Consider the following 26,326-nt stretch of genomic DNA (forward strand, 5'->3'; position numbering starts at 1 on the left):
GAGTTCCAAATGGAAGAACTAACCCTGCATGCTGATGAAAGACGGTGGAGATGACAGCATTGTGCTGTTGGGATGCTTTTCTTTAGCAGGAACTGTGTCTCATTTCCTGCTCCATCAGGTGGACGGCGAGGTTTTGGTAGGTTTGCAGTTATGGCTCATTCTATCTATACTTGGGTGGTGGTTCAACGACTGAATGGTGGGCGGCAAGGTGGTACAGTGGTTAGCAGACTTGCCTTGGAGCAACAGTGCAATGTTTGTAACCTAAACCTGCTAACCTGAGACCTTTCTGCTGTGTTTCTTGATTTTCATGATGCTGAAATAAAAAACAAAATAAAACAGTTTTTATTCGTTTATTTTGCTTCACTTCAGTACAGTGGAGTTTGTAGTTGTAACAAAACAACATGTGAAAACGTTCCAGGGCTATACATAATTTTCAAGGCACTTTATTCGTTGAACTGTTGTGAATAATCATATTTCAAAGGTTAACAATTAAATCTTGGTTAGGACTTCATGAAACCTTGGCTCGATTGCGATGTTCGTGATACGTCCTTTGAAAGTAAAACGAACAAGCAAAATCTCACCAAAGTGGTCAGAGACTCAATTTCCCTTGACCCATTGCGGTCTTTACGTCGTTGTGCGTCAACTCCTCAGTCCCCCCACCGCCACTGTTCTACAGAGGAAGAAAGGGGGAGACGGGAAACCTATACTGAACGCTGTAAGTGTAATTTTTTTGAATTTCTATTAAATATCAGAACGCGCACACATATGGCGAAGCGTCTACCCGTGTTGCTGCTCTAAACGTTCAACTGTGCCCCGGCTCAGGTTCACACAAATATGAGCGGCAGCGGGCGGGCCAGGACCAGCTCATTCGCTGAGCCTCCCGGAGCTCCCGGATCTGCTGCGGCCGGTGCCGTGTCGGCGGTGGCTGGCGGAAGCGCGACAGGAAAAACTGGGGCTTCACAAGCTAGTGGAAGCGGCTCGACGAGCTTTGGAAATTTGAAGCTGCCCAGTGAGTTCACACTCAATTTTTTTCCCCCCACGATCAGCGCAGCGCACACGGTGTTGTGGAGATTCTGAGAACGTATTCCTTGAAAAAATAAAATAAATAAACGCATCGCTCGGAGTGAATTTGATGTCGACCGTTGGGGGAGCTAACCGTAGCTGGAGCGCTCTTAGCCGGGTTAGCCTTGTTTTTCCACCCGATGTTAGCGCTGCGATCCGCGGCTTTCATCTAAATGCTAGCGGTATCGTTAGCTCTGCTGGTGAAAAAGCGTCAACGTAAGCCGGCCTTAGCTCAACGTCGCCGACACAATTACATATTTTTTTTAATCGCCGGACAATTATTTGTCCTTTTTTTTTTAATTTTCAGGATGGAAGTAGCTCAGGCTCTGAATAGAATATGTCCTGTTATCTAAAGCAGAGCTGGATGCTAGCTAACTCGCTAGCGTTTGGGAAAAGTGTTGGCAGGGGAAATTTAGATTTTTATCCAAGGTTTTCTTTGCATTCAACCCTGGCTAATCTAATGCACACGTTTTCTCACGGTAAGCTTACACTACCTTTTAGACGGTACTCTAATTTCACACAGTGGATGTTAAGCAGCTATGACATACATCGGTGTGTTGGCATGATTTTATAAAGTCACCGCTAAAGTTTCCATCTTAAGGAGGGTTGAAATACCTTTCAGCTGACACCAAGATCATATATGTTTTGGAAAAATTAAGACAGCTACAATATTTTAAAAGTTGACTTTCTGGGGTACTTGATGCCTCATTTGCTACTGTAAAAGGACATTTCTATCATGTAAAAACAATGTCAGAGAATATACTACCTTGGAACAAAACCAAATTTTGCTCACGTTCTGTTTTTAAAGTTAACGCTATAATTAAACTCTGTAACTGAGATCACAACTATTTAAACATTTCTTTTTTTATAGAAACTGCTCCATACAGGGACTATTACGACGTATCATGTATCAGATTAGCTCACAGGTGGTTTAAAACATTATTAAATAGAGTATTTGGTTAATTTCAAAAGAAAATTCTTAAACTCTTAAAGGTAAATCAGACATGGTTTTCCCAGATTCAAATTCCAGCGCTAAGCTAGGCTATTCTAATGGCAACTGGGGGGCAAAACGAGGAATGGTGTTCTGTATATGTTTTGTTGCTATTTACGACAGCTATTACAAATAAAAAGCTGTTTTCGAGAAGCCTGCTCACAGTCGAGCGGTCATGCATTAAGTGATTAGAGCTAAAATGGCAGCCACAAAAGGTTGTCAGAACAAACGGTTGATTCTGAAAGAGCAATAAAATACCTTTCAAAAGATATCAAGATCATGTCCGTAGGTTTGAAATTGTCACCCAAATTTACAAAAATGCCTCTTTGGATATCGCCATGAAAGGTTCGACTGAAGATCTTTGTTTTCTACTATTTTTTTTAGGGCTTATGTAGATTAAATGTCAGCTGATTGATTAAAATTGAGTTAGATACTATTTCCAGATTGCGATAGCCTGGACTATTTAGGGGCCAACTGTGCATTTGCCTGGTTGTTTAATCGGTTCATTTTTACAGTACAGATATTTGGAAAAAAGACTGGTTGATATTCTACCCATCCCCATGTGAATCAAACACAGTTTTATTTGAGCAAAACATCAACAATAAGACCTGTGAATGTTCTTCACAGGAAAAAATAGACAATGAGTGATATTTCGGGAGTGCCTATGTTGGCAACATGAAAAACCGAAACCGCAGTGAAAAATAAAAATGTTTTCGAGGTGGATGGGGGCAGCGAGTAGCGTAATCCCTAGTCGAACAATTCGAGTACAGCAGACATGCTGACATCAAGGTACTTGATTAGAATAAAACACAGTATCGTGTTTTATTTAATTGTTCGCACTACGGTGGTCCAAAATGGATATTTCAATATAATCGATATCAGAGAAATTAGTCCGTCAAACATACTCATTTGCATGAAAGTCAGTAGAAACTGACTCATCTACATTTGCACAAACTGTCGCATTTCTTCCTTCAGCAGCGCTGCAATATTCAGCCCCTCCCCTCCCTGCAGCCGCTCATCTGACCGAAACAATGAGCTGCTGCTGCTGCTGCTAAAAAGTTTTAAACTCTGCCAAGATGTCGAGAACAACCAGAAAAAAAAAAACACCCGACCCTGTTAAGCCGACAAGGCGGAAAACAAAAGCAGAGTTTGGAGGAGCTTTTCCTATGAGACAGGCTGACAAGAAAGAAGCAAAAGGCTGAATGAGGCTACATGCTAGCTGCGCTAATTCTGCAACAATAATGTTTAAAAGCAGCTTAAAAAGGTTGGTAAAGCTCCTTTTATACGCAGGAGTCAAGTAGTAAACCTCCCAGACATCATAAGCTAACGCTAAATGTTAGCTATATGGACAACCCACTAACTGTGTTCTGTCAGTCTGAGCTCCCGTGTCGAGCTGTGCTTCCGCTCCGTTCTACTGCGGTACCACTTAATGCAGGAAAATAGTAATTAGCTGATGGCTCAGCCTAGTAAATAGTGAAGCAACGAAACAAACCAGTGCTCCCTCTTCATTACTCTTCTGTTTAGTTGTAAAGCTACTGGGAGGCTAATGTAGCTAATGGCAACACAGTTTATAAGAGCTAGAGCAGCAAAAGTAGCAACCCACCTTCCTGCTGTAGCTGATCACAAGGAAGATTCAGCAAAATGATCAGAAAGACAGAACTTTGCATGGACCAGATCCTTGTTTACACCGTTAAGGTGTTTCGTATGCATCAGATCCATGTTTGTTTTTCAGCATCATTTATTTTAGTGTTGAATGATCCTTTATTTGCCCCTCATTAGCAAAATGTATTTGTATCAGCAGCAAGACTGACAGGTGGAAGCGCACAGTGGCACATTAAAGATGAGCAATTAGAATAAAATAACTGCATGACGAATCAAAGGTACATAATCTGATAGGATATTAACACGTTTAGTGTTATCTGGTCTACTGTTCTGCCATACAGGACTGTGACACTTCTATCATATATTTCCCTTAACGAGGGCTGAATTGTCCCTTTCTTATTAGTTTTGCTCTAATTAAGGAAGTAAAAGATATTTTCATATTGTAATTTTAACTAGAAAGAACCCGATGCCTTCAAAAAATATACCCCCGCTATCCACAGTGGTGTAGAGTATTTTCTCTCAGTATCAAGTTAGAAATTTTAGCATCTCGGCAGCCCTGGTTGGCACATATGTTTAAAAAAAATCTAATAAAAGATGTCCAGTCATGTAGCATGTTCAGCTAAACGGGCTCAAAATTATGAAGCTCGGTTGGTACCAAAATTCTTAAGAGATGGCCGAAAGTTAAACCTTTATTCAGTTTGTCGGCCCTGATTTCCTCTTTATTAGGTACCAACATGGTGTCTTAAAGAACACTGTTGATAATACAGGCTGGCCCCTAACTCCCAGCACAGGTATTATTTGTACCAGTTAAATGATTTACTCTGTTTTTGCTAGAATTAAATACAAATATCCTTTTTTTTTTTGTCCCTCGATGGGGAAATTCTGGTGTACCAGCAGCAGACTGAGAAGTAATTGGAAACATGTAGATTTACACAAAGATGAAATCTAATAAAAAAAAGAAATAAGATTTCTTAAAAGAAGAGAATAAATTCACACAAAACACACTGTTACTCAGAGCCTCATCCAAACAAATATGCAACAGTCTGCGGTGGACGATGAGCACCTACATGTTCACTGAAATCTAGACAGAGAAGGCATGAAATGTGCTGCTTTCATTCAGATAGTCCATGATAATGTGAGTTATGTGAGTAAATTACGTGAGCTCTCTGTTTAATTACGTTATCGTTACATGACAGAGCCCTTTGTAGGAGACCAAAAAGGTGTAAACTGTGATCTGTTTAAACAAACTTCACTTACTGAGGTAAAAACAGGTTTTTATACACTTTATGGTATTACTTTTCTGATTATGTTGATTCAAGTAGTATAATGTCATTCAAAAAGCATCTTAAATGGTCAGGTGTTAATGGTCAGTTGTGTTTAATCAGACTAGGGTGAAATGCCAGTGTCATATAAAATGTACATTTTAAGTTTTATTTGTACAAATTTAGTTTTTTACTTTGAATATTTGTAACACTCTTCACACCTTTTTTTATATGGCCTTAACAATTACTGCATAAAGTTGACATTCATACTTTTTTTTTCCCATCAGTGAGCTTTTTTATAAATCAGTTTTCCATTTATTTAACATATTTAACTCTGATCAGTTCCCTGACGTTAATAAAGCTTAAAAAAAACTTAAAGATGTAGAAGTCAACAGTTTGGCCAGTAAATAATCATACTGTATCTATTCCACTGTGAAGCTAAATTAAATGTTTTTTTTTGTTTGTTTTTTTCATTTTAAAACCATTTTGAAAATATTGTCACTCATCACAAACGAAAGATTGATGAACTGTGACAATATGATATCTAATTGTCATAAACAGACTGGATAACGTCTGCAGTGAGATCTGGTCGATCCTTTAAAGCCGGCCTCTCTGCGGTTATCGGCTACATAAAAACCTCTGGTTGTTGGCTCATGTCGGCGCTCTGTGGCTCTTTTCAGACCAAAGAGTAACTACAACCAATATCAGGCAGTGTTAGAAATTTCATGCAGTCCAACCGCTGCAGCAACCGAGCGCTTATCGTTCTGTTTGTTTTTTAGTTAGCAAAGTTATATGAAGTTTGATATGGAGGCCTCGCTGTGCAACGTGTTGGTCTTGTACAATTTTTGAAGTTTTCGGTTTTTACCTCGGGCCTGCATTGATCAGACTTGACGTCTACGACATCAAAGTGATGCTCCATTGGAGTAGGAGCTTTGAAATTCACCTATTCGTACCTGGCTTTGGGCCCGTTAAATCCCTCCTGAACCGTTTTTGCAGCAACGTCTTTAAAATCATCCTGCAGAAACAGGTCTGGTCTCATCAGCATTCTTTAGGTTGGGCCATTCATGTGAAAATGATACCCGTGTGATCGGCAGAACCTTCTTTTTATTTTATTTTTTTATATTGATTGCATAGGTGTCTGCAGATGCATGGTTTCTTATAAAACCAGATTTTCTACATTTTAATATGCCGTTACCTTTTCTAAAAGCTGCAATTTTTCATGCGTTCCTCCCCGCTAAATATTTTTCTTTTGTTACAGATTTTAATCTACTGTCCTGCTTGTCCGCCTGTGTTGTTTTTATTTTTTTTCACGACGCAAGCGTTGGAATCCGAAGCCCAATTCCTTGTTTGTACCCACAAACTTGGTGAATAAAGTGCATTTTAATTATTTTTGAAGCATTTAATTGGGTGCAAACACAAATTTCAGCACCACTTTGTCAGCCTTAACGTAATCCAGCCCTTTTTGTATGAGAAGCTTTTTCTATTTCCACCCCAATTTGACTAATTTCATGTCGTTTCCCACTTTTATCCATACCGCTATCATGCGTAGTGCAGGTATGGCCGCCTTATAAAGCAGACTGGTATTGTGAGTCGTGACCGGTCCGCTCATCGTTTCAGCCTTTTAACCGCGTCTGACTCAGGGGGTGGCCACACCGGCATCCGGCCTCCCGCTACCTCACGTAAAACCAACCAGTGACCTCTAATTAATGTGGGCCGTGGATTTCCCGTTTAGTAATAAGAAAGCTATGTCTGCAATTAGTAATCAGCGCTGACGCATGCATGCCAAGGTACGTGAATCATCAGAGGGAGGGATGCATTTTAGCATCACTGTAGTCCGATACACAATATGTCGAGTTACCACCTTTTTAGAGGTGATTAATCGAGTCAGCTTGATTTTTATTATAATCTAATCTTCAGATGGGTCCGTTCTCTGTGGAAAAGAATAAAAAAACTTTATTGTAGGTGAAGAGATTATAAGGCACTATTAACTTTCAAGTCATTTATCTACGCCTTCCTGCTGTGAACGGATCATTAAACCCTGTCAGGTAAGGCGCTGGATGTCCGCTAATGATAAAATATTAGTTGTAATTTGTCAGAGAACTGACTATCAGCTTAAAAGTGCGCTTAAGTTTTTTTTTTTTTTTTTTGCTTACAAACAAGCTCCAGAGTAATTTTTCATGAAGTACAGGTGTAATGAAAGTCACCCCCGCTCATCCATTTTCTTTAAGTCGTCAGGACAGGAAGCAAAGCTCCTCTCTGACAGCCGGGCGCAGCGCTAATCTTTGCATTTATTATTCAGCAGGCCATCGTGCCGCTGTTGCTTCATTTTTAATGTGCTCCCCTTTGCATTAACGTTTTTTTAAAAAGTGAAGCGGGAGCGTTGCTAAAACGCAGCCCAGAAGGACCGCTCAGCGGAGCGGTGCATGGGCCCGGCACATTGACTTATCCCAGCGCTGCTGACCCGAGGGATCAGATCTAGGCTAATCATGTGGATATAATATAGGCTGCCGGCAAGCTTTGGATAACTCTGCTATAAAAAGTTTAGAGACGTCAAACTTGACGGTTTTTCCTTGTGAGATTTTTCTAAATTATATTTTTTGGATCCAGTTTTAGTGTTAATGCAGTTTCAGATCTTTGCTGGAAACTATTTAAATTCTTTCTTCGGCACCCCTTTTAAAACCCAGAGCTCTAGAAGGGTCTTGTTAAGACAAGCGAGCCGACCAAGCCCTGAAAAGGTAGCACCTCTGGGTGTGGTACTGTCCACGCAATTTCATCACAGGCCCTGACAAGCCTGTTGGCAGTGGGCCTCTTATCTGCTGCTGTTCCCCTCCTGGTGCTCTTCTCTTCTCTTTTCTTTTCTTTGTGTGTGTGTGTTTTTCCTAATAGTCAAATCATTCTTGACCCAACACATGCACGGGCATAAAACACCACACAGCTACTTGACTCTAACCGGAGCTGTCAGGAAGTGTTACATCTTCTGCGCCTTACTTTTGTCTGTTTTTGTTACACAAGGTCAGACGTCACCCTGACAGGCCTTTTGTCGAGTTAGCTGAAAACACTCAACTAATATGTAAAGGGTTGTCTTTTATTTATTTATTTATTTTTTTAACAAAACAGAAACATAATAATTCAAATATTTATTAAGTTGTAGTCTTGTAGGGTGATATCTGTTGCATTTTTCACACCATCTCTCAGGAAGGAGGTCAAACGGAGGTTAGCTCTAAGTTCAGTCTAAGGCTAAATTCACACTGCAGGGAATCACGACTCGAATCCAATGTTTTTTTTTTCCCATAATGCGACTCATATCCGTCTTGTGAACGGCCCACTTCCAATTTTTTCTGTCTTTCTTTTGCTGTCTTGAAATATTTCTTATTTTATTTTATTTATTTATTTGACAGGGACAGTGTACATTAATTAGCATTCCTGCAAATGCACCAGAATTCATCTGTTGTCCCTGGACAGATCTTATTGTCAATTGTCTCAATTGACAATATTGTCTCAATCAATTGTCTACCTAAAAACAAAACAGTAAGAATTTTACAGTGAACAATACAAATATAAAAAGAAATAAAAACAGCTATAACTCTTCAAAACTTGTTTAAAATTACAGAGTTCATGTTCGCTAGACCACAGATTTTAGGTTAATAAAAGTAAAAGTAGTAAGAGTTTAGATTTTTTATGACGACTAATTCCAAATAAGGACATCTGAAAACCCTCAGAACATTTTTCCACTGTTGGATCCCTGAGAGCATCTTTAAATAAATAAGAAATATGTATAATTAAATTCAGTTACTGTGTGCAGTTGAGGAATATAAATCACCCTTCGTTATCCAGCAAGTGGCCTGATGAAGCCTATTTTGAGTTTTTTTTTTTTTTTTTTTAGGAGCAGTATTTGTGGTAACGGGGGCTTTAATTGCTGTGACACACAGTAACAGCCATATAGTTACTAAAATAGACAGCAAAGAAGTTTTAATCTTTTACCACTTTTGTAATTATCACAATATATCGTGATAAAATGGTAAGTTCATGTCACCCAGCCCTGGCGAACAGGTGGATTACAGGAGGAAGGATCCTCATTATCACGTAGTGACATCTCTGGAGCCACCGTACGGGCTGCAGCAATTACACGAGACGTCTAAGATGGTTGGTGTGCCATCTTAGTATTAGCAGTAACGTACCTTTGTCACATTACATTAACAGATTAAAATATATTTTGCTGGAATTTTATATGATCAACACAAAGTAACACATAATTGTGAATTTAACGTAACATAGTTTGAGGGTTCCTAGGTAGTCTTAAAAAGTCTGGAGAAATGGGGATTAGCGTTGATCATTATTCAGGTCTGGATGGCTACTAATAAAATAAAGAATACTAACAAATATTTGGCTCTCCAGACATTCTTTCTTCTTCCATTTTCAAATTGGGAAATCTCATAAAGCTTACTAAATGCAGTTGATTTTTATATTGGTTTAGATTTAAATTGTTTGCCTTATGTTTAATTTGCTACATCACATCTTAGTTATTGTTTTGTTGTTTTTAAGGATTTATTGATTTACTGATTGAATTCCCACTTGGCATAAAACCTGCAACTACTATTTTGGACTCTGGACAACTTTAAAAGCTTCACATTTTTATAGTGGCAATGTTCATAAACTGTGCTCCGAAGAGTCTGCATTTACTACAGGATACTTCAGTCACAAATAAATGTCCTTGGTTATAGATTTTTAAATAGAGATTTTAGTCCAGGTGGCAAAACGCTGTGAAAAGGCTCGATATCACACAGGAATGGGGAAAAGGAAAGTCAGTTCCAGCAGGTTTTTTTCCCCCCCAAGACATTAGACCCGATTACTCTTCAAGCAATTTCTTTTTCTTTTTTTTAATTTGTATTAAAGTGTCAAGAATGTGATTAAAACAATCAGAAAGGAAAAGTATGGATAATTGAAAACATTAGGTAATTGACTAGTGTTCCTAATTAATAACTTTGATGAATCATTACATTTTGAAGTTCAGCTTTATAAAATGACTAACCCTCATCAGATTAAATTGAGTTTTTAAGTTTTTTTTTAGCTGCCTCTAACAGGTGTGACGAGCAAAAGGTGACGAGCATTTTCCGTCCACAGGAGACAGCGGCAAAGTGACGACGGTGGTAGCCACCCCCGGCCAGGGCCCTGACCGCCCGCAGGAAGTGTCCTACACAGACATAAAGGTCATAGGAAATGGCTCCTTTGGAGTGGTCTACCAGGCTCGCCTCATCGACACTCAGGAGATGGTGGCGATTAAGAAAGTTCTCCAAGACAAAAGATTTAAGGTAACACAGAGAACCGACGATGTTAAGACGGCTTCAAGAAAGTGTTTTCTGTTTGTTTCACGTCTGTTTTGCTTTTCTGCATCCTAGAATAGGGAGCTGCAGATTATGAGGAAGTTGGACCACTGCAACATTGTGAGGCTACGCTACTTCTTCTACTCGAGTGGAGAGAAGGTGTGTCTGTGCTGTCTTGATGTTTTATGTGGAGAGAAATGTCTTAACAGCAGCAGCATGCTCCCACGCCCAGGCAATTAATGATTCATGTGCATGGTGAGGGCAAGTTGGCTGCACCGTAAATGAATTACCCTGAGCTGGTATCTCTGCCCGGTTTGGCACTTTGTGTTTTAGATTAAAAAACTTGACTTAATAATGAACTTTCTGAAATGCATACAAGCAAATCAGCCTATTTGTCTTTAAGTTTCATCTTTGGGTAAAACTTATGTCGTGGGATTAAGCTTTCCTTAACTTAATTTAACGTTCAGAGGCCTGAAGTTTTTGCCAATTTCAGCCCACCGTAGCATCACATCACAATATGAATTTTAATTGTATAAAACTGCTCAGATCAAAATGTTTTGGAGGATCTCCTGATCAGGTTTTTTGTTCCCCAATACCCATACTTGTCATTTAAGGAAAGGCATTCTGCTGCAGCAGCATATTCTGATACTTTATTAAAGGCAATGCCATCTATATGCTTGAAAAATAACATTTCATTGCTGTCACACCCCACTTTGATCAATCACCAGTGACGTTTAGGTGACTGAAGTATCTGGATTTCTGGACAGCAACCGATATTTTGACAAAGCATTCAGCTTCAGTCTTTAATCACCTATGGTGTTGCTCCTGGTTATGATTTAGAGTAGTTTGCCGATGTGCCAGACTATTTTTAGCCTGTTTGTTTTTCTTTTCAGTACGAATTGTTCATAATTCAGTTAAATTTTATTTATATACTACTAATTGACAACACATTTCATCTCAAGGCACTTTACAAAGCCAATTCAATTAAATCCTCCAGACAGATTGGTCAAAAAGTTTCCTCTCTAAGGAAACCCAGCAGGTTGCATCAAGTCTTGACAAGCAGCATTCACTCCTCATGAAAGAGCGTAGAGCTACAGTGGACAGTCGTCTGCATTGTTGTTGGCTTTGCAGCAATCCCTCATACTGAGCATGCATGAAGTAACAGTGGAGAGGAAAACTCCCCTTTAACAGGAAGGAAAAACCTCCAGCAGAACCAGACTCTTGAGTGTGAACGGTCATCTGCCTCGACCGACTGGGGTTACAGAAGACAGAGCAGAGACACAGAAAGCACAGAAGTACACATTGACCCAGGAATCCTTTCTGTTATTTGGTAATAGCAGATGATCTGGATGATGATGTCACTGCTAACAGAACGCTAGACCAGATGTACCTACTACGAAGAGAAAAATGACAGAACAAAAAGTAAAAAGTGGAAATGATAACAAACAATGGCAATTGGGGAACAGTAGGAGAAATCAGCAGAGTGAGAAAAATAGACCCTGATGTCCTCCAGCAGCCTAAGCCTATAGCATCATAACTATAGAGGTAGCTTAGGGTAACATAAGCCACTATAACTATAAGCTTTGTCAAAAAGGAAAGTTTTAAGATTAGTCTTAAAAGTAGACGGGGTGTCTGCCTCACGGACCAAAACTGGGAGTTGGTTCCACAGGAGAGGAGCCTGATAGCTAAAGGATCTGCCTCCCATTCTACTTTTAGAGACTCTAGGAACCACCAGCAGACCTGCGGTCTGAGAGCGAAGTGCTCTGTTAGGAACATACGGAGTAATCAGAGCTCTGATATATGATGGAGCTTGATTATTAAGGGCTTTATACGTTAGAAGAAGAATTTTAAATTCTATTTTTGATTTAACAGGAAGCCAATGAAGGGAAGCTAAAATTGGAGAAATATGATCCCTCTTGTTGATTTTCATCAGAACTCTTGCTGCAGCATTTTGGATCAGCTGAAGACTTCGAACTGCATTTTGTGGACTTCCTGATAGTAAAGAATTACAATAGTCCAGCCTTGAAGTAACAAATGCATGGACTAGTTTTTCAGCATCACTCCTGGACAAATTGTTTCTAATTTGGCGATATTCCACAGATGAAAAACTCTGGACACCTGTTTAATATGGGATTTAAATGACATGTCTTGGTCAAAGTTAACAGCAACATTTTAACTTTATAACCAGAGGCCAAGTTAATGCCATCCAGATTAAGTGGTTGATTAAGAAGTTTATTTTTAAGGAATCTGGTCTAAAGATTACAACTTCTGTCTCGTCAGAAATTAAGTGCAGGAAATTTAAAGTCATCCAGCTTTTGATGTAATCAAGAAATGCCTGCAGTCGAAGTAATTCATTGGATTCATCAGGATTTATGGATAAATATAGCTGAGTGTCATCAGCATAACAGTGGAAATTAATCCCATGCTGTCTGATAAGTTTGCCGATCGGAAGCATATATATAGTAAATAGAATTGGTCCAAGGACTGAACCCTGTGGTACTCCACAAGTGACCCTAGAGTTTGATGATTTATTATTAACACAAACAAACTGGAATCTGTCAGATAAGATTTAAACCAGCCTAATGCTCTCCACTTAATTTCTACATTATGTTCAAGTCTTTGTAGGAGAATATTGTTCTGTTAAATCTCAGTGCTGCTTTTGATATGTACAGACACAAGTCTTATTATCCCAGGCCATGAGAATATCATTAGTGACCTTCACCAGAGCTTTTTCGCTGCTATGATGAGATCTAATGCCGGACTGAAATAATATATATATATATATATATAATTCAGCTCCTAACATTTTTCGGCAAAGTTTCATCCTACGCAGAAGGTTTTCCAGAGACGGTAAGTAGGGCAGATGACATAAAATAACAAGTAATACACCAACAACAGTTATTGGGAGTTGAATCTAGTTATATTTAAAAAATGTATTTAAAATGTCTGATCAGGACCCTAATTTGATACTGGGGGATCTAAGTGTGATCTCCCTCTTTCTAAATGCTTGAATTTTAAATAAACTGAAACCTCAGTAGCTTAAAAATACAAAAGTACTTTATTATTCAACTAAAGCTTTTTTTTTATTCAGCATAGACAAGATTTTAAGGAAATTTATCTGAATTAGGGATTGATTGAGTAAAAACTGTTGAATGTGAGATTGCAGCAGACATTAGACTTGTCCTGAATTAGTGTGACTTGTGAAGTTATGTAAATGTTACAGTAACAATGCAGTCCTGGTGTTAAATAAAGCCTGGCAGTCAGCATGGTGTCCATTTGATGAAAACAGGGTTAGGTTTTTCAAAGTGTGACAAGTGGGGGAGTTTATCAAGTTTATATTCTCAATTTCTAATCAAATGGAGAATATAAACTTGGAAATAAGGAAATAATCTGTGGCAAGGAAGCTTTTTTTGCTTCTAGATACCATTCTGTATATTCACGTCACATTTAAAAAGTCCATGTTGCCGATCTGGAAAATCGAGTCTGGAGCAAAGACTGTAGTTTGTAACTTTATATACTGCTCCTTAAGAACCCTTCAAGAAAATAGACGGGTGTGATTGTTTTGGTTGTGACTTCAGAGTGACTCAAAATTACTCTCATTTGTCATTAATCCTCTTTCTTTGACTTCTCTATACCAGAAAGACGAGGTGTATTTGAATCTTGTGCTGGATTTCGTGCCGGAGACGGTGTACAGGGTGGCCCGGCACTTCAACAAGGCCAAGGCCATCGTCCCCATCATCTATGTTAAGGTGAGTAGAGGCCAAAAACACTCACCATGTGCTCAGGAGTTATTTTAATCCCATACTACAGGCTTTAAAAAGTCACATTTCTCACGGATGACTTCCTCCATTTATATTTATTTCAGAAAAGTTCAGATTAAGCTTGATTGCATTTTAGAATGACCTAATTTAGACTTTTCTATTCAAAAAGTTTTTAATCAAACTCAAGAAACAAACTTGCAACGTGTTTTTTTTTTAATAAGTATACATTTATCCTAAAAACAGAAGTGGTCAATTTTAGTTGAGCTGGGTTATTGTAGTGTTGGCATTAGATAAGATTAGATAAGAGTTAAAACTACTGCCCAACCAAATACTGCAGAAACATTTAATAAAGCAAACTTTCATGAGTTGAGATTGAATCTAAGATTTTGGCATTTAAAATCTCTGAAGTCATAGTCTGGAAAATAGCTCTTAAAAGTACATTGTTTTTAAATTGGGTTGTAGTTATTTTTTTTAATTGTTAATTCAATTGTGAAATAGAAAGTTTAGTAGACATGTCAGACTGTTTCCTGTTACTACGCCTGAGGATAGGATGTAATAAACCTTCAAGTATGTTGGCTTTCTCAGGCGGCTCAGTGGGATAATGAAAGCACAAAGAAAGGATGGATCCACGGGAATTTGCATTACCCTTGTATTCCTGCTAAAACAGTCCTCATGTCAGTGTTTACTGCATATGAAGCAGCAGAGGACATTATAGCTGTCTCATGGCCCATTTCCGCACCTCACCCAGCTGCTCCCCTGAGGCGTCGACATGCACGCTGATCTCTCTCTCCCTCCTCCTCCTCTCATCCTTTTCTTCCTTCTGAGACATATTTCCATCATGCCATGGCCGGGCTCCTTTGTTCCCCTGCCCTCGTGTTTTTTTTTGCCATGCTTCCTTTTGCTTTGCTTCTCTCCTAAACCCCTTTGCCCTCTTATTAACAGCCGTCATTTCTCATCCCTCAGCTCGTTCCCCGCTTCTTGTAATGTGGTCAGCCTGCTGTCAAGGCTCCCTGCGGGAAATAATGGTGATAATTATGAAGATGATGAGAGGCATCCAGCCTACGATTCTCAGATTCAGTGGAAGATTGCTGACTATATTGCATTGTTGTATTATTATTATTATTAAATGTGTTTTTTTCTTATTTGAGGCTGATGTTACGGGCCTCTATCAGAAAATTTAGGCCCTGTTAACATGACAATCCACTGAAATTTGAATGTTTCTATTAACACATCTACATGACAGCGTTTTAATTGCAATCTCAGTGCGAATGGCACTAGAAGAAATGTTAAAAACTTAAATTTCCCTGCCATGCACTGCAAAAACGGATGTAAAAATAAGTAAAATGTTCTTAACGTTAGTGTATTTGTCCTTAATTTGAGCAGGTAAATAAGATGATTTGCCAATGGAATAAGAATTTTGCACTTAAAATAAGAACAATTAATCTCAATCATCTTATTTCAAGTGCAGGATGTCTAATTATCTTATTTTAGGGGTGAAAACACTCATTCCATTGGCAAATAATCTTATTTACCTGCTCAAATCAAGGACAAATACACTAACGTTAAGAACATTTTACTTAAATTTAGATCCGCTTTTGCAGTGTGCCGCTAGCAGGTGGTATGTGCTTTGAAATGCAACAAAACAATACACATAGGTACAAACACTTCCTGCTTAAAAATGGCCCCACCACTAATTCACACGACGCAGGTACCAGGGCTTCCCCTTACAGGCAGCTTCCATTCTTCATGCAGAGACTGGGATGTTTTGAAAATGTTACACTGTTTGTTCTGCTGCACACTCGCAGTAGAAACGCAACAAAACTTTTCCGTTCTCACCAAAAGATGCTGTCGTGTGCACAGGGCCTCAGAAGGAGACGGTGTCATGTGACACTCAGACACTCGTCTCAACAATGATCTGCCGCTGGCAATTTAAACTCTGCAAACATGTCGAGTGCAGCCAGAAAAAGGAACGCCACTTTCTTAATCGACAAGAAAACAGCAAAAATATTGTTTAGAGGAGCTTTATTTGTAAGAAAAAACTCATTGCTGAATGGTGCTATATGCTAAGCTAACCATAAGACACCGATGTTTAAGAGCATCTTGAAAAGTTCAGTAAAGCTGCTGTATCTGCAACAGGGAAGTAGTAAAAGTCCTGGGCAACATAAGCTAATGCTAGCTGTTGAGATATTAGCTTCACGGAGAGCCAAATAAAAGGAGTCCTATCGATCTGAGCCCCCTCGTCGAGACGTGCTTCCACTCTGTTCTGTGGTACGAATCAATGCGGGTGTTGCGTCAGTCGGCTACTAAATGGTGAGGCAATGAAATAAACCAGCGCCTCCCCTCCATTTCTTCTCCATTTAGCTGTAAAGCTACTGGGGGCTAATGAAAACACAGGGTATGTTGGAGCGCTAGGTCCATGTTTATTCATTTTGTTTTGAATAATCCTTTATTTCTCCCTCAGTCGTAACGTTTAAGTGTATCATCAGCAAACGGAAGCACACAGTAGCAAAATAAAGATATACCATTAGAATAGTTGCGCGACTTAAAACTACGTACGTTCAGAAAGTATATTAACTAAGTATTTATTCTAAATATCTTCTCTAATATTTTTGGCAAACGAGGAAGTGACACTTAAACAATATATTTCTGTAAATAAGGGCTAGATTGTCCACTAGTTATAAATGTTCCACTAATTAAGAAAGTTAAAGTTTGTTTGTTGTAATCAGTCAGATTTTTTTTACTCAAAATAACCCTATGCTGGGCGTGCTTCGGTGGCGCAGACCTTAGTCCTCACTGACCCAGGTTTGACTCTGACCTGTGGTGCTTTTTTCGCATCTCTCTCCTCTTTCTCGTACCCCCCTTTCCCGTCAGTCCACTATATGAAAAATGAGCCACTGGAAAAAAAAAATACCCTTACCTCAGATATATGCTTCAATTAGAAGCACTGACGTCTCATTGGCTGCCACCTGGGCTCCCTTTATTCCGGGTTCCCCCCTCTGACCCATTCACATCAGCCCAGATAGTTGCACTTCTTCCAGCAGCCGCTCACCTGATCCAAATAAAGAGGTGCTGCTGTTGCTGGACGTTTTTAAGTGTGCTAACATGTGGAGAACACCCAGAAGAAAACCTGCGACTGACTTTATAGACAAGATAAACACAAAACCGTTGTTCAGAGGAACTTTCCCAGGCAGGCAGAAAATAAAAATAAAATGCTAAACGGTGTTTCGTGCTAAGCTAGCGGTACGACAGAAATGTTTTAGAGCAACGTAAAAAGGTCAGTAAAGCTCTTGAATGTGCATCAGTGAGGTTTATACCTCCCAGACAACATAAGCCGGCGCCACCTCGAGTCTCTCCTTATCCTGAAAGAAACCCTGGAGAGAAGTCTGCCTATAAAAAATGTATCAGAAATGGTATCCAGCATTTTTCTTAGTATCGCAGCTTTGAGGTGATTGGCATCCACCGGATAAACGCCTCCATATTTTACGTTTTAAACAGTACCAGGTTAGTTTAAAGATGTTTAAGATAAGAGATAATATAGGCTTTATTGATCTCCCATTGGAGAAATTCACATGTCACATTGGCTCAGTAATCAGAAGAGGAAGAGGGTTCCAAAGTAGGACAAGGTGCATCAGGTATATGCAGTTTGTCCCGTTTATACAGTGGATCAAAAAGAGGTAGCTGATAAAATAAAGATAATATACAAATAGAAATAAGGTAGAGGATGTCTTATGTACATTCACGGTGATTTATATACATGTGTATTGACTTATTTTTAGGCTTAGTAGCGGCAGGAGTCACTTCTTTCATGATTATTGCACAGACTATTAAAAAGAATTGCACAATAGTTATTGCAATAAAAAAAATACAAAATCGAGACGAGGCAGGGGATATCTTATGTACATTTAAGGAGTCACTTGAAGTATTTTACGGCAGTATTTTTATGTATATTTTGCTGGATCTTTTTTGATCCACCAAATCCGTCTGCGAGTAGGATGGAGTGTTGTTCTGTGTGCATTTAAAATAAAACACCGTGGTGATAAATTATACCATTTGATTCATCTAAAATTCCTGTTCACGTCAATGATGCGCTTTCTTTTGCCAGCGCATTGAAAATATCTATAGCACAGATTTCTTTGTGTAGAGCTGTGAAACAGTCGACTCATACCTTGAGACCCCACAGGTCTCCCAAGATGACTCAGAAGTGTGTGTATTTGAGTGAGAAACATGTTTTTGTTTTAACTGAAATGCTTCACAGGGACTGCGGCAGTGCAAACATTTGTGTTGACAGCTCCGCCGTCCCTGGCCTCCTGCGTGATGAGGGAGGGAGGGAGGGAGCGGTCTGAAGGGAGGCAGGCTGTCAGTGGGAGAGCAGCAAACGTGTGCGTGGAGCATCTAGGTTCTCCTTAAACATCCCGAGGCTCCAGGGACGGAGGCTCAGGGGACTATAGGAAAGAAGGGCAGGGATTTCTGCAGAGTGAACAGTGGAGAAGCTCTTTTATTTCTCTCTGCCCGGAGCCTAAATCTATTCCAACCAGCCAGGCTTTAAGATAGGGCTGAACAATTTTGGAAAATAATCTAATTGCGATTTTTTTTTTTTTCTTAATATTGCGATTTAATGCGATTCTTTTTTTTCCAGTTTAATTTATCATGTGTTTTAGAATATATACAAACAACAAATCAATTTGTTTCCTCGCCATGTGGATTAGTTGCTAAAAGACCCACAGCATCTAAACTCAGAGCAGTAATGATTGCGTTCTACCTACAATATATTTCAACCAAAATTGCAATTTTGACTTTTCTCTGCATTAACCACAAGCAACAAAAATGGCGTCTAAATAAAGATGTTTGTAAACAAGGACTATTTTAAATATGAACTTTTAATGTTTCTATTGATCAGGATATTATTCAAGAGAACAGCTTTTAATTTAATTGGACATCAATCCTTGTTGAACATAAAGTCCAACCAACAAGCAAGTCTATGTATTAAACTGATTGACCTGTACTTAATGCTTTGTATGATTATATAAACTCTAAAACAAGTAATAAAGTTAGATTATCTCACTGCTACAACTGTCTTCCCTTCCATGTGGAGGCAAACCCACTTCAAACATTTTACTGACACCTAATGGACGTGTCTAATTCCCTAATTGTTACATAGCCAAAAATTGCAGACCTCTGCGATTTGGAAATTGCGTTTTTTTAAATTACGATTATATTGAAAATGCGATTAATTGTTCAGCCCTACTTTAAGATCGAGTCTTTTCCTGGAACCTTTTAATTATCATTTCACTAGACTTCTCCTGCAGTAAACACAAAAGTGTTATTAAACATGTTGTTAAAATTGCCGTAACTTCTTTGGGGTTATTTAAACGTTCAAATATTCTGATGACATGCATTTTATAATCGGTGTGTATGTAGAGCAGGAATCTTGACACCAAACGATCTTTTTATTTGCAAGATTCCAACAATTTATGTATTATTCCTTCTGTTTTTTTCTCTCGCTCTTATCTGCTTCAGATATTTGTAATTTTTCCCCCACAGCAGTAAAATTAATTTTCACGTGTTTTCTCTTGATTTACTGTCATAGTTGGTTTACTGCTGTTAAATATGAGCACTTTTTTTTTTTTTTTTTTGCAGTGAGATTTAATATTTGCTAAACGTTTAACTGTGTTACTGTTCCCGTCTGTCCCATAGGTGTACATGTACCAGCTGTTCCGCAGCCTGGCTTATATCCATTCCCAGGGCGTTTGTCACAGAGACATAAAGCCTCAGAACCTCCTGGTTGACCCAGAGACAGCCATCCTCAAACTTTGCGACTTCGGCAGGTTAGAAACTTTTCTCCCTCTGTCAAATAGCTGCTTTTATTTCATTTTGTCTCAGTCTTTGCCCAAGAAACTTTAATCGTTGGTGTCTAGTTTTTTCTTTGTTGCCGTCTTGCTGATATTTACATAAATACATGTTGCTTTGTATTTTTTCCATCTCTAACTTTCTTTCCTCCTCAAAACTGTCCAGTGCAAAGCAGCTAGTTCGAGGGGAGCCCAACGTGTCCTACATTTGCTCACGGTACTACCGTGCCCCAGAGCTCATATTTGGCGCCACCGACTACACGTCCAACATCGACATCTGGTCGGCCGGCTGCGTGTTAGCTGAGCTGCTTCTGGGCCAGCCCATCTTCCCCGGGGACAGTGGAGTGGACCAGCTAGTAGAGATCATTAAGGTACGCTCACACTGCTGTAATGTGTCAAGAAAAGCCCATCCTAAAAAGTCTCTGCTTGTGAGGGACGGTTGTTCTACATTAATGCACATTTAGCAGCGTTTACATGTACCTGATGCAGATGGAACGATACAATCTTTTATATTCATCAGAAGTATTTTATTCAGTTTAAATGGATAATTCATGATCATTACTTTGTTTTGTTTTTTTAGGATCAGTCGCAGCTTGAAAGTATAATAGATGTTAATAACTTGCACTTTAAAGGAAACCCGGCACCGGTTGCAAAAAAAGTTAGATTAACAGTAAAATCTGCAAGGAGGTTGCATTTGTTCTACCCTAATGAGTTTCTTTTTCCATAAAAAACGATGAAGCAGTTCAGTAAAAGGATTATTCTCATACCAAAGAGACGGGTGTTTATCCTGTGCTGCATTTATTTGGCACTTTAGCAAAGTCAGGGATTTCTAAATATTTTTCCTTTGGCTCTAATTGGTGAAATCGGTGAGGACAACTTTCTACTAGATTATCAGACAATGCTCTTCCTGAGCAGGTTTGGATAATTATAGATAAAAATAAAAGCATTAGAAAGATAATCTTAAGTCTTTATTCACTTTGCTGTTGTCTAAATGTTAATTTGTTTGTTGTGTCTATCCTCCTTAGCGCTCAGGTATCCTTCGTGTGCAGGACTTCCTTCCTTCGTCTTTTCATTTTGTCCTTTAATCCTAGTGTCCTACTTGTCTTACCTTTAGTCCTTCCTTCCTTCCTGCCTCCTCCTGTCCCTCCTTCATATTCTTCCTTTTTTCCTTTCACTTACATTTATTTCCCTCATGTCCTCCCTTTGTTTTTTTCTTGTCTCCTTCCTGTATTTTTATGTGGATTCTATATTCAGTCTGTTATCACTGTAGAAATAAATTCAGGTTTTCTGTTTTTTAAAATAATTTAAAGGGTGACTCTGGAAAGTGGAATCTTGAAAAGTCTTGAATTTTTACATAAAAGGACGTAGGAGGAAGCCGCGGTTTGTTTCATAAAACCATGGTGAAAAAAAGGCCGACATTTGGACACAAGAAAACCCGTGAAAGTCAAAAATAAACTGCAACCAGTCAGACGAAAGAAGTGGAACCAGTCTGAAGCATTTCTGATGAAAATTGTATTTTTTGTTCATCAGCAGTAGAACAAATGTGACATCTAAATAACTCGATGTAAAGAGAGATATTTTGTGAGTAACAATAGTTGTCTTTCCATCCTTCTTAGGTTTTGGGGACACCGACAAGGGAGCAGATCCGGGAGATGAACCCTAACTACACAGAGTTTAAATTCCCACAGATCAAAGCACATCCCTGGACAAAGGTTTGTTCTCTTTGGGTTTCCTCCTCGCGTCGTACCAGTAGCCTCTTCAATCTGCGTTTTTGATTACCGCGTGCCTTCCACTGTACAGCCCTTCAGATCTTGTCTTTTCACTGGCTTTGTCCCTTCACCTTCTGCTCTTCATCTTGTCAGGTGTTTAAGCCTCGCACCCCACCAGAGGCCATCGCCCTCTGCTCCCGCCTGCTGGAATACACGCCAGTTTCCAGACTGTCTCCTCTGGAAGCGTGTGCGCACGCCTTCTTCGACGAGCTGCGTCAGCCCAACACCCGCCTGCCCAGCGGACGGGAACTGCCGCCCCTTTTCAACTTCAGTCCTGTTGGTCAGTTTGTTTCTGCCCTCTGTGTGTCGTTAGCCGTCAGCAGTTCTCATTATTTAACGGATTATTTTACTTTTTTTCTGCACTTTTCAGAGCTGTCCATTCAGCCCCAGTTGAACTCCACACTCATTCCTCCTCACGCTCGTGCACAGACATCGCCCGCCTCACACGGTACAAACAGCTGCTTTCTCTGTATTTCATTGTCGACATGAACGTCATTCATTTTGGGCTTTGATTGAGTCACACTTTTCTCTCCAGGGTGGAGTGTTTAAACAAATAACTTGACTGTGTTTCTAAAGCAACAGGTTTGAATGCAATGTGGATTTTTTTTCTTATCCAAACAGGTTTTCTAATTGTGCATAAGGTCCCAAATATATACAGACAACCACTGAAAAAGGTTCAAAGCTCCTTTAGCAAGTTTAGGAAAGGCAAAATGCCTCCATCTATTTTCTGGACACCTGACCAGTTTTCTTGGTGCAGTTCATTTTTATCAATTTGTCGTTTTTATGCCACAGACCTTTAGGTGTCAGTAGGGTTGAGGACAGGTGAGTTTAACATGGTGTTACGTCCCAGAAAGGGGCCAACATATTTAAGGACACGTAGACAGAAATGAGGGTTAACAACAATAGTTTATTTTCAAAAACCTCTCTTGGACTTCTTTTTCAGGTTCTTTCCTTCTCTGTGGAGGGAGAGGGGAAAAAAGAGAGTGAGTTTAAATACCCTCAGTTTCTCTGTGTCCAAAAAAAAAGGGAGAGTGAAAATGGGGAAAAAAAACATATCTCTCCAAAGTATTAACAGAATGTTGGACCTGGTGAGCCGATCAAAAGAACACAATGCTATAGTAGAGGGCCAACCCTATACAGGGCCGTCGAAGCCTCTACTATAAGCAGACTAAAGCAAAACAAAAAAACTATTGCAAAGTAAAAACCGAAAACAGAACAACCGGTCCCACCAGGCCAAAATCATCAAAACAGCAAACAAACAAAAAGCTAACAAAAATACCACATGGCCGGCTGGAGTGGTCAGCTGTCACCATCAGCTGTGTCACACAGCTCCAGAAGACGTCCGAGCACCGCAATCAGGACACATCCTTGGTGGTGGTGACAAGTGGAAGGGCGGGGCCCCAATATGTTGAGACCCAGCCTATTTATAGGCGGACCAATAGCACCACAACTAATGTAATCCAATTATCAAACAAAATAAAAATTATCTAATACTAAAATCTCTCAACAAAACCACTCAACTAAAGTCCAATACAAAACAATCTAAAAAAAACAAATAAAATTGTGTGCCCAAAGCACATAACACATGGACATGTCCTGATGTCAAAGCCGTTTCTCAGCCCAGAAACTTTGCAAGCATGCTGGTGGCATCATGTTCCGTTCGTAGTGATGCTTGGAGTTTTGGACCAAGTTGGTAGAATAAAGGACGGACGGCAACCTCCTGGTTCTTCAGCTTTACCGCATCGTAAGAGTCGGGTTATTTTCACTTTGGCACAACTAGGCTTTCCAGCAGAGCAATGATGCCAAACGCAGCGGTACTGGGTCAGAGGACGAACAGCGCAGGCTAACATTAAGCTGCTGAACTCACACTGACCTCATGTTATAATTGAAGACAGAGAGAAAACTAAACAATTTAAAGGAGCTCTGCCGATAAGTTTTGCCAGAGTTATGCCATAGGCCTCTAGGTGAGTAGAACAAGAGATTTCTCAGTGAACTGGACAGAATCATCTTTGCTGGATCTCCATTCCACCCTGAAAGAGAATTGGTTCACTCCCAAAACGAATGACTCTTATGACGAAGATGTGTGGATGGAAGATGTGTGGATGGAAACTCTGTGTTGTTTTGAGACGTGACCTTAGGATGGTTAATAACTTTGCCTTTCCCCCTGCAGAGGGCAGCGTGTCAGACAGTACCGCCCAGCCCAGCTCAGCACCCGGATCCATCAACAACAGCACCTGAGCGTCCATCCCCTCCTGACACCATCTTCTGTTTTCGTCTTCCCCGTTTTCCTCCTCCTCCTCCTCCTCTCCTCTGCTCCTCTTCCTCTAAAGCTTCCAGGCTCCGACCTTTTTAAAAGAGAGAAAAAAAAAAAAGATAACCAAACTCACTCGACTTAAAACGCTCTGCATTTGTATCTTTTCCAAAACTATTCCAGTAGAAAGCTGCCACTGCAGCTGCTTGCTTTAGGAAGCGGTGGGGATGTTTTAACGACGTTTTTTAGAGCTGCAGCTGGGTTTAACAGGAGCTGCGGCGCCGCGGCCAGGTGGGCCGCTCCGCGCTAACGTTGGTAGGATAAGGAGAAGTCCTCTACACACTGCGGGGTTTCTGTGTTAAGATCAACAGCTGACTTTTATTCCTTCTATTTTTAAAAAAAAAAATGGATTTAATTTGCATTAGCCTGTTTTAGAAGTGGCTGTGATGCCACTGATTTGACTTTTTTGATTGGCTTTGGAGTTGAGGCGGCAGAGGATTATTTACAGCCTGACTGATTTTTGACAATCATCCGAACCAGAGCCCAGTGTTTAGAGAAGACGCTCTTCTGTTCCTGAACTCAAATGTCCAAGAATCATTTTTAACAAACTGGTGTCTCACCGGGGGGAACCTTTTTAGACGACATCAGGTTTTAAATTATAATACCAAAACGGAGCATCGCAGCTGTTGTTTACCGTTTGTTTTTTGCGCATTAGCTCTTTAAACTGCCTTTTTTTTTTTTTTTTTTTTTTTCTGCGACCAGGAGGAAGCTTGTGATAGGACGGCGCTTCAGTTTTGACATTATAAGCTCTGTTTGTGAAGCTGGAGAGTCCAGCGTTTGGTGTTGATTCTCAGTAAGTGTTGCACATCTCCAGAAGGGAGCGGAGGGAAGCGAAAAAGGGGGCCAGCTGTAACGTCACGCCTCTGGTTCCGGGACTCCAGCCGCATCTGAAACTTATAAGTCTGGATGTCCCCCAACGCGTCTCGGCGGTCTCGTAAAGCACAGCGCCGCATAAATTATGTTGCTGGGCATAGGTTGCGTTTCGTATCGGCTCGATTATGTTGAGACTGACTCCAGGTGCAGGGCCGGTTGTTTTAGGGCGGCCCGCTCGTATGTTGCTCTATGAATGCATTACAAAGCTAACAGTCTGCTGTCAGTACAAGATGGGTTTCTTTCTTCCAAAAAAAAAAAAAAATAAAAGTAAAAAAAAAAAAAAAAAGCCAAACACAGATGTGCATGTTCAGTTCTAGCTGACCCGACTGATATCTGTTATAATCGGACCAGATATTATGCTGAAGCCCGTAAAAAGCCTGACAGCTTTCGGAGCCCCCCCCCCACCCACCCTTCCATTCCTCTGCCTCCCGTTTTCCCCCTTTCTTTTTTTTTTCACAGCTGAACTGTAAATATATCAAGTACCTTTTATTTTGTTTTTTTTTTTTTGTTTTGTTATTATTGTTATTATATTGTCGTTCTTGTAATTTTCTTTTCTTTTCTGTAGTAGACCGGCCCAGCAGCAGCAGCAGCCGGACTTTATCCTCAGTCACAGTCTGTAAATACAGTTTCATTTCAGTCCCTCGTTCAGAAAGGGGAGAAAAAAGAAAAAAAAAAAACGAACAAAATGTTTCATTTTTATTCTCTCTTCCTCCATTCCTCACCTCAACTTTCCCTTGTCCTCCATTAATGTTGTCATGACTGTTTTATTTATTGTATTGTGGTTTTTAGCGGAGGGTTGGGGGTCTTTCTCATTTTTTTTTTTTTTTTTTTTTCTTTATTTTTTTTTAAATCCAAGTAAGTCCTGTCAGATGCAAACTGATTTCACATCCAAGATACTGTACGGATTTAATGGGTCCTGTATGTACGCAGGTGCACATGCGAACCAATTCATGGAGCTCTGGTTTTTCATTAAACTTCAATGTGAAGGGAATGTTACAAGCCTCTGTGTACGTGGGGCCCGTGTGTGTTTGTGTGTGTGTGTGTGTTTAGAGAGTGGATGTGGGCACTGATCACGTGTGTGTGTGTGTTTGGAGGAAAAGGGGAAAAAGGAATTGATCTAGATGACCTATATCATCTCCTTTGTCTGACTGTGAGCTGTTTTTGCTTTCTGCGCGTCGTATGCGTGTCAAAGGTCTGTCCCGTCAGGCCTGTTTGTGATCTTCACAGATGGAAAGTTTGAGCAGGGACTGTATGTTTATGTATGTGTGCGCTGGCTGACCATGAACCCTCTCCTACATGAAGAGCTAGCTAATCATGCACCACCACCCCGCCTCCCCCCCTCACCCCCCCCCCACCCCTTCCTTGTGGTGACCCTTTTATCGCCCTTTTTTGAGAGGGTAAAATGTCATTATGTGAGCACAGTGCAGTTTGATAAAGGAGATGATGAAAAGTGAGGGATGAACGGAGAGAGACAGTTTTTGTTTGTTGGTATAAATAATTAAACTCATTAATAAAGTGATGAAACTGT

General features: G+C 39.9%; 1 protein-coding gene across 1 annotated transcript; it reads left to right on the plus strand.

Annotated features, from left to right (window-relative positions):
• The first annotated feature begins 603 nt into the window (after window positions 1-603).
• On the plus strand, window positions 604-26,326 carry gsk3ab (glycogen synthase kinase 3 alpha b). The gene is made up of 11 exons (XM_012870352.3): window positions 604-715; window positions 823-1,009; window positions 10,039-10,226; window positions 10,314-10,397; window positions 13,877-13,987; window positions 19,694-19,824; window positions 20,012-20,216; window positions 21,462-21,557; window positions 21,708-21,894; window positions 21,985-22,062; window positions 23,785-26,326. The coding sequence occupies exons 2-11, from the start codon at window positions 835-837 to the stop codon at window positions 23,850-23,852; spliced, it is 1,323 nt and encodes a 440-aa protein (XP_012725806.1). The 5' UTR covers window positions 604-715; window positions 823-834; the 3' UTR covers window positions 23,853-26,326.

The sequence above is a fragment of the Fundulus heteroclitus genome, chromosome 3, assembly GCF_011125445.2.
Source record: "Fundulus heteroclitus isolate FHET01 chromosome 3, MU-UCD_Fhet_4.1, whole genome shotgun sequence".
Lineage (NCBI taxonomy): Eukaryota > Metazoa > Chordata > Actinopteri > Cyprinodontiformes > Fundulidae > Fundulus > Fundulus heteroclitus.